Below are 10,649 nucleotides of genomic sequence, written 5' to 3'. Positions count from 1 at the left end.
CGCAATACGGGACTCCAGAAAAAAATTCAAGCTCAATGAAGGAAGCGTCGGGAAAGAAGAAATCGTCTAAAAAACCCAAGGAACCCATCGAAGAACCGTCGAAAGATGCAAAAACCGATTCGGAATTATCGGGGCCTCCGAGTCCCTCAAACAAACCGGAACGCGACGAACGCGGCACGACGACGCTCCAAACACCGCCGATTACGTGGCAAATCAACGTCAATCCGCTTCTCGCGATCGTCGCGATCTTGAGCGCGACGACGCGCCTATGGCGTCTCGAAGATCCGAGCGAAATCGTTTTCGACGAAGTTCACTTCGGCAAATTCGTCACCTACTACACGCACGGCATCTATTTCTTCGACGTTCACCCGCCGCTCGGCAAGCAACTTCTCGCGCTCGTCGCCCACTGGACGAACTACGACGGCGCGTTCGATTTCGACGTCATCGGACGGGAATACGATCCGAAACGAGTTCCCTATTATTACATGCGACTTTTTCCCGCGCTCGCCGGCGCATGCGTGCCGCCGCTCGCCTATCAAATCGTCGCTCTTACCGGCGCTTCCCATTGGTCCGCTTTTCTGACTGGAATCTTGCTCGTCTTCGATAACGCCATGGTTACGCAGACGCGTTTCATATTGCTCGACGCTTGGCTGCTCGTCTTCGTCGCGCTCGTTCTTTATTCGTACGCGAAGTTCAAGTCGTTTTGCGATCGACCGTTTTCCGTCGAATGGTCGCTTTGGCTCGGTTTGCTCGGATTCTTTCTCGGTTGCGTCGTCAGCGTCAAGCTCTTTGGCTTCTTTCTCTTTCTATTTCTCGGCTTTCACACGCTCGCCGACTTGTGGCGTCTTCTCGGCGATTCGGCGACGTCGAATTCGATTCTGTGCAAGCACTTTGCGCTGCGTTTCGTCGCTCTTCTCCTACTACCTCTTCTCATATTCGCGTCGACGTTTTGGATCGAGTTTCGACTTCTCCACAAATCCGGACCCCACGACGCTTTCATGTCGCGCGACTTTCAAGCGACGTTGGCCGGCTCGCGCGTGCTCACGCATCCCGAAGAACTGCCTCAGATAGGGCAAGAGTATCGCATCGCCTACGGCAGTCACGTCACGCTACGCCGTTCCCGAGCGCCGACGTCCGAGGGGGAGTGCTGGCTTCACTCGCACGCGCACCTCTACCCCGTTCGCTATCCCGATGAACGCGGCTCGAGCGCCCAGCAGCAAGTGACGTGCTACAATTTTCGCGACGAGAACAACTGGTGGGCGATCCAGCGACGGGGAACGACGAACGTGACGCTCGACAATCCGCCCGTCGTCGTGCGCGACGGCGACGTCGTTCATCTCGTTCATCGGACGACGACGCGTCGATTGAACTCGCACAACGTCGCCGCGCCGATGACGCCGACCAATCAGGAAGTGTCCGGCTATATCAATTACGGCGACAACGTGAGCGTGCCGCACGAGGAGTGGATCGTTAAGATCGTCGGCGGCGGCGGCGGCGGCGATTGGACGTCGACGACGAGTCAAGTGAAACTGGTGCACGCTCACTCGGGCCAAGCGTTGCGTATGACGGAGAAGCGACTTCCCGAGTGGGGTTTCTATCAGTTCGAAGTGACGACGAATTCGGAGTCGCCCGCCGACGGTACCGAGTGGATCGTCGAGGAGGTTCAATTTGGCGTACGAGACTCCAATGCCACGTCCGCCGTCGCGTCTCCGCTCCCTCGTACGATGTCATTTCTATCGAAACTCTACGAAGTCGTCGCGCTGATGGTGACGAAGAATAGCGAGTTGGTCGAAGATCACGCGTTTAGTTCGCGTCCCGGCGAATGGCCGCTTGCCGGTCGAACGATTGCTTACTGGATGAGCAATAGCACGTCGGCTCAGATTCAATTGATAGGGAATCCTCTTCTCTGGTGGACCGCGTCGCTCAGTGTCGTCGGTTACTCGGCGTTGCTCGGTTTTTATCTACTTCGAAGGCGTCGACGAAAATATGACGTCGATGAGGACGAGTGGAGGAGGTATGTTAGCATTGGATGGCTTTTTGTCGGCGGATGGGCTATGCATTATTTGCCTTTCTTTGCCATGGGTCGAGCTTTGTTTTTGCATCACTATTTGCCGGCGTCGATTTTTAAGGTTCTTCTATTGCCCTGTTTGTTGGATCACGTTTATCGACTCTTTGGTTTTCCCTGGTGGAGAAGAGTCATTGTGGGAGTCGGTTGCTTGATTGGTATAGCCGTTGCGTTGTCATTTTGGTATTTTTCTGCGTTTACTTATGGGCTTCAGACGCTTGATGGAGAGGCGATTTTGGCTCGAAAGTGGCTCACCACATGGGACTTTTTGGTGCGAAGACCTGACGGCCAACTTGGTTTACTGTACTAGTAGTTCAATAGTCAATTAATTTAACTTGGAATTGAAATCTATGAAAAATTTTCAGAAGAGCAACCGACCTTTGTTGTTTCACGAATACTAGAGTAGACTATCCGTGGCGGTTCACCTCGTGGTGTTCACGCGCGTTAGACGCTATTTCTTTTGTCGTTTTCCGCTCTATGGACGTCTCGGAAGCCTCTTACGAAAGGCAGGAGCTCTTTTCGAATACCCACCACTTCTTTAATAGACCCAAAATAGCGACGCGATCAGTAGCGATCTCGAATGCGAAATCTACGCCCGAATTCACTACGCCGACAACGTGGACGAGGCTCTCGCCGCCTTAGAAACAGAGCAAAGTGACGGAAAGCCTAATTTGGAGCCGAAAACAACAGCAGAGACGAGCGCCGGAAGCCCCACGATCGAAAAGAAACCGCGCCTCGAATGGAGAGTTTGCGACGAAGATGTAGATCTCGTAAGTCACGAATAGATGAAACGATCTTTTGCCTGTTACTTCTGTGTTGTTGTTGTTGTGTGGCATTGCCCAGACAGACAAAAATATTTATAACGTTCCTAATGACTCGAGTCTCCCTGTACTGTATCACTCTATCATTTGGGTTTTCCAGGGAACGGAAACGGGGAAACGGAAACGGGGACGCTATTATAAAAAAGCGGTCGAGTGTAAGATCTGTCGCGAGACGGGTCACTCAGCGAAACAGTGTATGAATAAGAAGGTGAAGTCATGCTCTGTACACTATAGTTTCTATTAATGAGTTGATTTCTAAGTTTCACCGACTGTGTTTTCTCTGTGCTGAAGAGGGTCACTTAGCTCGGGCTTGCCCGTTTCAACTCTGCTTTCGATGTCATCAGCCCGGCCATAAAGCCAATGTGAGTTTTGGGAAAATGAGATGTGAATCGAGCGTTGGGACGTTCTGTAGGAATGTAAGCGTCGGTATGAGTATTCAAAGTTCATCCAATGCAGACGTTGCGAAATGAACGGTCATATTGAAAGGGTATGCGAACTGGATGCAAACAGGAGATATATTAGGGAGTGCCTTTACTATTTAGGTGTGTCCTGACCTGTGGCGACAATTTCATAACACAACAGTAAGATTTCGTAGCCGTTTGGGGATTAGCTGTACATTTTGTGGTACTAGTCGTGGGATGAGCTGGCTCTGAAGGAGTGTTCGTCTGAAATGAGAATCTCTTACTGTTATAATTGCGCCAAAAAGGGTCACGTTGGACATGTCAGTCACTTTTTATTGAGAGGCTTTTATTTGATGGCTGTTTATCTAGGAATGTCCGAAACCGAGAATGGAGCACGCTTTTCCTCCCACGTTGCCTCTGGTGGCGTGCTACGATCGTATTGGAAGTGCTAGACCGGCTTCTAGACCAAGTCGTTTCATTGAGGCTGATGTGGTTGAAAGTCCTTCTAAGAAGAGGAAACTCTACGTCAGTGTGGCCGATGAACCTCCTTCGAAACAGAAAAAATTCGAGAAAGTCGAGAAACGCAAGTCTTCGAAGAAGAAGAAAGTCGAGAAAGTCGAGAAACGCAAGAACGGCATAGTAGTAAAAAAGGAAATTGTAAAAAAGGAGACCGTTTCAACGAAGCGTAGCAAAAAATCAAGGGCTAAAAAGAGCAAGGGAAGAAGTAAAATTTACGAGTCAGAGAAATATTTTTCTTTATAAAAAATCGATAGCAATAACATTTTTCACGTGATGTTCTGCAACCATGGAATCTCTTCATGACGTCACTCGTTATACTTAGCTCTCGTCACGTACAGTACGCGCGGCCCTTCGACAGCTTTGCCTTACATCTCTCCGTCTAACGCAGCATTCAAGAGTCACTTGGCGCCGATTCTGGCTCCTTCGACTCGTCACCGTAGAATGGCCTTCTCGCTCGTCGTCCTGTCGGCGCTAATAGTCCTCACTTCGATCGCAGCAGCTCAAGGTCAGTAGTACTGTGGGACCAGGCGATAGATCGAGATGCGAGATGCGTGATGGGAAGCGATCGAAATTCCTCGATCGGTTCGTTTCGCCGTCTTTAGCTCTTATTACGCGATCTGCCCTCTGCCCTCTCGAGTCTCGCGCATCCGGCGCAAATTCGGTTTAGTCGCTCGCAAATCATGCATCACCACAAGAAAAAACGTACACGTGTCCAACGAGTCGCGACGCGAAAAAAAGGGTCCTCTCTCGGAGGAAAACAAACCGAGGAGAGTCGAAAGGGCAGGGCAACGCCCCAAGCGAAAGGGGCGATCGAGTGGGAGTTACCGTCCGAGCAACAAACGGCTGTATTTTTCTTCCTCGCGTTCGCAGGAACGGGAGAGAACCCGACGGCGCCGAACACGACCGCGACCTCCCCGCCGATTTCGAACGCTACACCGACCTCGCCACCGACTTCGAATTCGACGGCGCCACCGAGTTCGAATTCGACGGCGACACCGAGTTCGAATTCGACGGCGACACCGAGTTCGAATTCGACGGCGACACCGAGTTCGAATTCGACGGCGACACCGAGTTCGAATTCGACGGCGACACCGAGTTCGAATTCGACGGCGACACCGAGTTCGAATTCGACGGCGACACCGAGTTCGAATTCGACGGCGACACCGAGTTCGAATTCGACGGCGACACCGAACTCGACCGCGACACCGACTTCGAATTCGACAGCGTCGCCGTCTCCCACTCTAAATGCTACGATCACGCCTTCTGCGACAATAAACGAACCAAATCGGACGTCAAGTGCTTCCGGGACGGCATCGTACGTCGAAATGACGATGGCGATGACCAATTCGCCTATGTTCTCTTCCGTCGTGACGTCTGTCGTCGTTCCCGAGCCGACGCATTTTGCCGCGATGACGCCCCCGACGTCGTCTTTTCTTATTCCGACGCCGACACCGACGTTGTCTCCTACTCTTACTCCGACGCCGACTTCGTCGCCTTTCGATTTTCCGCCGCCTGGTAATCTTACTTTAGTTGAAAAGGGACTAACGACTTTTTCTATCGAGTGGACGGTGGGCACTTTTGATTGAATTTTCTATTGTTTTTATATGCTCTTTTTTTTATATAGAAGCCGCCTACTGATCAACTAGGAGGCTATAATGTGCTCAGCTACATGGTTGAATACTTCGACGTCAGAAACGGGACTAGGCATACAGGAAATAGTTCAGCTCTAAACTTTGCTGGAGGAAACCTTAACCCAGCCACAACGTATGAAGTAAGGGTGAAGGCCGTTTATAATAAGACGGGCGAAAATCAAACTGCGAGCAACTTCAGTAATATCACGTTTACAACGGATTCAAACGGTGCTTAATTAATGTCTGCATTCCATCTTCTAATTGTTGATTTTTTTGTCTTGCCGTTAGATCCTCCAACGAACATCAGTGCGTTTAATAGAACTCAAGTATCATTTGTTGTCAATTGGACGGAACCCGTTTTACCGGAGCACCACTCTCCCATCACCAACTACAGTGTTTGCTACAATGTGACAACCTGTAGTCGAACCAATGGACAAGTGTCAAACTACATGGTCAAGAATCTTCGACCGTTTACGCAATACTCGGTTACCATAGCAACAGGCACAAAACACGGCTTCGGTTCACCTAGTATGCCTATCAACGTAACAACGAAGATTGGAGGTAGAAAGTCCTTTGTATAAAATTAATTCTCGATAAATGTCTCCAATGTAGCACCAAGCACTCCGCTATTCAGTGTCACTGCTAGTGGACCATCTAGCATTATCGTCACTTGGACGATGCCCAGTGTAGTGAACGGGCCGCTTGATCGTTTGCACTATCAGATCAAGTTGTGGAATAGCAGTGACTTTAAGTTAAACGAATCCAATGAATCATATCCTGTCAATAAGACGACACTAGTCCGTCTTTTGCCGAACACAAAGTACGTTGTAGTGATGAAAGCTTTCAACATCGACGAAGACGGCGTGCGACAATTCAGCGAACCATCGAACAAACAAGAAGTTACAACGGAAGTGGATGGTAATACAAAAGGCAGACGGGGAGAGGAAACTGATTGACGTCGTTGTCTAGCTCCCGTCCAACCAAATGCACCGAAAGTAAACAACGGATCCGCCGTTGTGACTCTTCCATTGCCTAACGATGCAAATGGTCCAATCGGGTACTATACGACGAGATTTAATTTTAGTTATTTATTATTTTTGTTTATTAACAGGCGATATGAGATATGGGTTGCTACGGGAAACGCCACTTTACCGAATTCATCTTTTTCATACGACGAAGCGCACTCACCTAAGGCCGCCTACGTGGCTGCCGTTTATGCTCAGCCTCCGTCATCATTTGTCCTCGGCAACAACACGAACACGTCGTTTAACGGCACCATTTACCGCAACGTGCCTCTTATGCGAGGCGTTGAATATCGGGTGATTGTGAGAGTTTTCACTCAGACACCATCAGGGCAGGTGAGCAGGGGCAAAAGACGTAGGGGGAGGAGAGGAGAGGGACCCCGTGCACCAAATGCGACTACAAGCTCTAAGTTTCAATGTGTAAAACGGCCTTCTTTGTGCGTTGAAAAATTCCGTAAAATCCTCTCTTACGAGTCGCCAGTCTCTGTTTCAAATCAAAGAAGGTCATTTGTCGTTATATTCGAATGCAAAAAAGATTGAACCCCGGCCCCCCAAACCGCAAGGTCTAAAGGTGCAGATTCCGAAGAATCTCGCCTCGACCGCCTATGCCGCAAACTCGCTTAGCAGCAACTTAACGCGTCTGACTTTCTGTTCCAGTCACAACTGTTTACAGACAGCGACCCCTCTGAACCAATCAATCTTCCTATCGGTAAGCATCCGGGGAGGGGATAAGGGTGCCTTCCTTATTGCTCTAACCGCGGGTCTTCTGCGTAGTTCACACTTCTCCAGCTCCGACTCCATCGCCGACCAAGTCGTCTCCATCGCCGACCGAGTCGTCTCCATCGCCGACCGAGTCGTCTCCATCGCCGACCGAGTCGTCTCCATCGCCGACCGAGTCGTCTCCATCGCCGACCGAGTCGTCTCCATCGCCGACCAAGTCGTCTCCATCGCCGACGCCGACCGACGAAGCAGCAAAGCCCGGTACATCGGCCGGTGCGATCGCCGCCGCCGTCGTCGTCACCGTCGTCCTCGTCGTCGCCATCGTCGCCGTCATGCTCGTTCTCATGAAAAAGAATCAGGTCGGCCCGCTGTGGAAGTGAGTCACGTTGTCTTTAAAGTCGTTCTGGTCAGGTCACCGTTCGGTTCGCTCTTCGTAGAAAACGATCGCAAGCGTCGAAACGAACGAATGGGAGCGCGACGTCGCGCCGCTTGCCGCCTCTCGGCCTTACGACGGCAAATCCGCACGCCGAAGGCGCGATACTTCTCGATGGAAGTGAGTTGGGGGGGGGGGGAATGCAAACGCCGCCGGCTTTATTCATTCTACTACGACTCGTTTATTTTCTTTCAGTCCTGCCTCCAACGCCGACCGGCTCGACTCCGACGATGCGCGGCGTTTCCCTCGACGAATTCCCCGATCACGTCGCCGAGATGCACATGCACAGCGACATCGGTTTCAGCGAAGAATACGACGTAGGCACAGAAGATTTATAAAGAGCTCATCTTCATTCTTTTTTACTTCTCCGCGTCGCAGCGAATTCGGAACGAAGAGAAGCGCTACGCGACAGTCGCCAGCGCCCTTCCGGCAAACGAGGCTAAGAATCGCTATGGGAACGTGAACGCATGTAGGATAAGCGAGGGAGGAAAAGAATCTTCGCACTCATTCTCTTTTCCGCCTAGACGATCATTCGCGCTTCAGACTAACGCCCATTGAAGAGGTCAACGGTTCCGACTACATCAACGCCAACTACATTGACGTGAGTGACGAAAGAGAGCGGTCGCGGTTTCTTTTTGTTACGGGCGTTGTCGTAGGGATACAGCGGCGAGAGGGAATACATTGCCGCTCAGGGTTTGTTTTCTGTTGATCTTTTCGTCGTATTTGTTTTTTTTTAATCGCTTCCCGCAGGACCCGTTCCCGTCACCGTGAACGATTTCTGGCGAATGATTTGGGAAGCGAACACGCGCATCGTTGTCATGGTGACGAATTTGAAAGAACGCGGACGAGTTCGTCGAAACTCTTTAGGAAAAATTTCGTCTTTTTTTTATTGCATCTCTTTCGCAGGTCAAATGCGATCAATATTGGCCCGACGAAGGTCAAGCCCAGTACGGGGACGTTTACGTCGAAGCGAAAGACACCGCAGATCTATCAACTTACGTTGTGCGAACGTTCAAAGCCAAACGGGTACGTAGAGCATATCGTTATTATGGGAATGAAGCCCGAGGACCCTCGGGAACGTTGAACGATTATAGTCCCAGCCAATGTCCGTTCCTATCTATACATAGAAATAGATATTGGTGAACTTTGATGTAATGCTTACCTGCAGCTTGGTGAAGAATCGGATGAAGCTTGCGCTCGCACTATCAAGCAGTATCACTTCGTCGTTTGGCCGGATCACGGCGTTCCTGAGCAGGCGGCGCCTCTTCTGTCGTTTATACGCAAGATTCGCGACAACGTCCAGCCCGATGACGGGCCCATTGTCGTCCATTGCAGGTAGAAGGAGTCGCGTGACGTCGACAATCTTTCTTTATTGTGACGCTTCTAGTGCGGGCGTTGGGCGAACTGGTACGTTTATTGCAATTGATCTGTCCTTGCAGTCGATGGAAAAGGACATGAAATTGGATATTTATGGATTGGTGTCGCGCATGAGACGTCAGCGAAATCTCATGGTGCAGACCGAGGTGAGCGCATAGAGAAAGGAAAGCGACGTCTCGTCTCTATTTTTTTGGTGTAGGCTCAATATATTTTTATTCACGACGCGCTTTTGGAGGCAATAAATTTTGGCGTGACCGAGATACCCGCAATGAGTTTGACCGAAACGTATAAAAAGTTAAAATTGAAGAGTGATGCGACGGGATTTACTGGACTTACAGAGGAGTACGAAGTAAGGAGCACTACAGAAGAACTCTCACAAAGGAACCTTCTATGTACTCTTATAATTATTAGAGACTGCAAAAGGATGCTTCACCTCCTCTTCTTTACTGTGCTGGGGCCCGGGAGGTGAATCGGGCTAAAAATCGAAATATGGACGTACTTCCCAGTGAGTGGACAACAGGTGACATTTGAAAATTTTTTGTGTAAATGGTTCTCCTAGTGGAAAAGTCTCGCGTGATATTGAGACGAACTCCCGGTGTAGACGGCACGGACTATATCAATGCTAGCTTTATTAACGTTAGTAGAAAGGAGCGAATCAGATTTATTTTATCTTTTTTGTGTGTGCAGGACTACGGGGCATTGAATGCGTTCATTGCAACGCAGGCGCCACTTGCGGTGACAATGGACGATTTCTGGCGAATGATATGGGAATACGGATCTTCTACTATTGTCATGCTGAGCACATTGGACGAAGAAGGCCAGGTATGAGAGATGGAACGATGATTCTGTATAAATGATAGAGTTTGTGGGGAAATCTTTTAGCTGAGGTACTGGCCAGCTAAGAAAGGCGCATCGTTTTCCAACTATCGAGTCGACCTCCTCTCATCACAGGAATACGGCACGTACAGTCAACGAGACTTCAACCTATCGTCGACCGGAGTACGCTATCGATACGGATGAAGAAATCTTAATTAATGAGATATTTTTCTCCAGTACGACTATACGAGAACAGTACGTCATTTTCAACTGCAAGTATGGCCCGCCGACACAGTACCGGACGTCGACGTTTCGCTTGCATTGCTTGACCTGATAAAGCAAGTCAATGCTTGGCAGCAGACCGCGCCGGAAGGACCAATCGTCGTTCACTGCGAGTAAGTGTCGTCACAAGTTGAGTTTGTCCTCTAATACCCGCTTTCAGTTATGGTGTCGGAAGGACGGCTGTTTATTGTGCTTTGAGTTCAATGGTCAAGCGTATGAAGGCCGAAGGCGTCGTTGACGTTTTGCAAACTGTAAGGGCTCTGCGAAGTCAGAGACCCTTCATGATTCAAAATCAGGTGCGTATGAGTTTGGAGCGTTTTGTCTTTGGGCGTTCATGTTCTCTAATAGGGCCAGTATGAGTTTCTCTACACAACCCTTGTTGAGTATGTGGACACTTTTGATCCTTATTCTAATTTCAAGTGAGAAGGACGCTACACCGCGTTTTTACGAATTAGTTCGTGTCCAGCATGAATGTAGACTACTGCTTTTGTACCGTTCCTCATGCCAGAGAATTGCGCCAGCAATTAACTATGAATATAAATATTTAGTTTGGTAAAATCGC

At 49.8% G+C, this 10,649-nt stretch overlaps 3 protein-coding genes across 5 annotated transcripts; all 3 read left to right on the top strand.

The window, feature by feature from the left end:
• The first annotated feature begins 30 nt into the window (after positions 1 to 30).
• On the top strand, positions 31 to 2,434 carry LOC136190166 (protein O-mannosyl-transferase 1-like). The gene has a single exon (XM_065978253.1). It carries the CDS (start codon positions 36 to 38, stop codon positions 2,373 to 2,375), a length of 2,340 nt encoding a protein of 779 aa, XP_065834325.1. The 5' UTR covers positions 31 to 35; the 3' UTR covers positions 2,376 to 2,434.
• An 83-nt stretch (positions 2,435 to 2,517) lies between these two features.
• Positions 2,518 to 4,068, top strand: LOC136190176 (zinc finger CCHC domain-containing protein 7-like). The gene is made up of 8 exons (XM_065978271.1): positions 2,518 to 2,571; positions 2,622 to 2,835; positions 2,987 to 3,094; positions 3,147 to 3,248; positions 3,299 to 3,373; positions 3,429 to 3,467; positions 3,518 to 3,607; positions 3,657 to 4,068. Exons 1-8 carry the CDS (start codon positions 2,543 to 2,545, stop codon positions 4,047 to 4,049), a joined length of 1,050 nt encoding a protein of 349 aa, XP_065834343.1. The 5' UTR covers positions 2,518 to 2,542; the 3' UTR covers positions 4,050 to 4,068.
• A 79-nt stretch (positions 4,069 to 4,147) lies between these two features.
• On the top strand, positions 4,148 to 10,645 carry LOC136190156 (receptor-type tyrosine-protein phosphatase alpha-like). Of its 3 annotated transcripts, XM_065978239.1 has the most exons (27): positions 4,148 to 4,311; positions 4,677 to 5,374; positions 5,431 to 5,665; positions 5,726 to 5,998; positions 6,050 to 6,355; positions 6,407 to 6,494; positions 6,549 to 6,795; positions 7,117 to 7,168; positions 7,234 to 7,288; positions 7,415 to 7,538; positions 7,591 to 7,732; positions 7,808 to 7,929; positions 7,991 to 8,081; positions 8,137 to 8,213; positions 8,269 to 8,305; positions 8,363 to 8,460; positions 8,519 to 8,638; positions 8,781 to 8,947; positions 9,000 to 9,135; positions 9,189 to 9,338; positions 9,401 to 9,494; positions 9,549 to 9,625; positions 9,677 to 9,811; positions 9,872 to 9,988; positions 10,043 to 10,200; positions 10,248 to 10,383; positions 10,436 to 10,645. In XM_065978239.1, the coding sequence occupies exons 1-27, from the start codon at positions 4,248 to 4,250 to the stop codon at positions 10,508 to 10,510; spliced, it is 4,074 nt and encodes a 1,357-aa protein (XP_065834311.1). In that variant the 5' UTR covers positions 4,148 to 4,247; the 3' UTR covers positions 10,511 to 10,645. The 3 variants fall into 3 exon arrangements, with proteins under 3 accessions (XP_065834311.1, XP_065834309.1, XP_065834310.1); XM_065978237.1 differs by having other exon boundaries at positions 7,234 to 7,538; XM_065978238.1 differs by having other exon boundaries at positions 7,234 to 7,555; positions 7,617 to 7,732.
• The last annotated feature ends 4 nt before the right edge of the window (positions 10,646 to 10,649 follow it).

The sequence above is a fragment of the Oscarella lobularis genome, chromosome 8 (genome assembly GCF_947507565.1).
Source record: "Oscarella lobularis chromosome 8, ooOscLobu1.1, whole genome shotgun sequence".
NCBI classification, from domain to species: domain Eukaryota; kingdom Metazoa; phylum Porifera; class Homoscleromorpha; order Homosclerophorida; family Oscarellidae; genus Oscarella; species Oscarella lobularis.
This window is presented reverse-complemented; position numbering and strand designations above follow the sequence as displayed.

Excerpts from the sequence above, each read along its gene's own strand:
- LOC136190166 (XM_065978253.1), top strand. The coding sequence starts at position 36 with ATGAAGGAAGCGTCGGGAAAGAAGAAATCGTCTAAAAAACCCAAGGAA.
- LOC136190176 (XM_065978271.1), top strand. The coding sequence starts at position 2,543 with ATGGACGTCTCGGAAGCCTCTTACGAAAG. Across the intron at positions 2,572-2,621 it reads TCGGAAGCCTCTTACGAAAG|CGACGCGATCAGTAGCGATC; the intron begins GCAGGAGCTCTT and ends GACCCAAAATAG. Across the intron at positions 3,095-3,146 it reads AACAGTGTATGAATAAGAAG|TTTCACCGACTGTGTTTTCT; the intron begins GTGAAGTCATGC and ends TTGATTTCTAAG.
- LOC136190156 (XM_065978237.1), top strand. The coding sequence starts at position 4,248 with ATGGCCTTCTCGCTCGTCGTCCTGTCGGCGCTAATAGTCCTCACTTCG. Across the intron at positions 9,989-10,042 it reads TCAACCTATCGTCGACCGGA|TACGACTATACGAGAACAGT; the intron begins GTACGCTATCGA and ends ATTTTTCTCCAG. Across the intron at positions 10,201-10,247 it reads CCAATCGTCGTTCACTGCGA|TTATGGTGTCGGAAGGACGG; the intron begins GTAAGTGTCGTC and ends ACCCGCTTTCAG.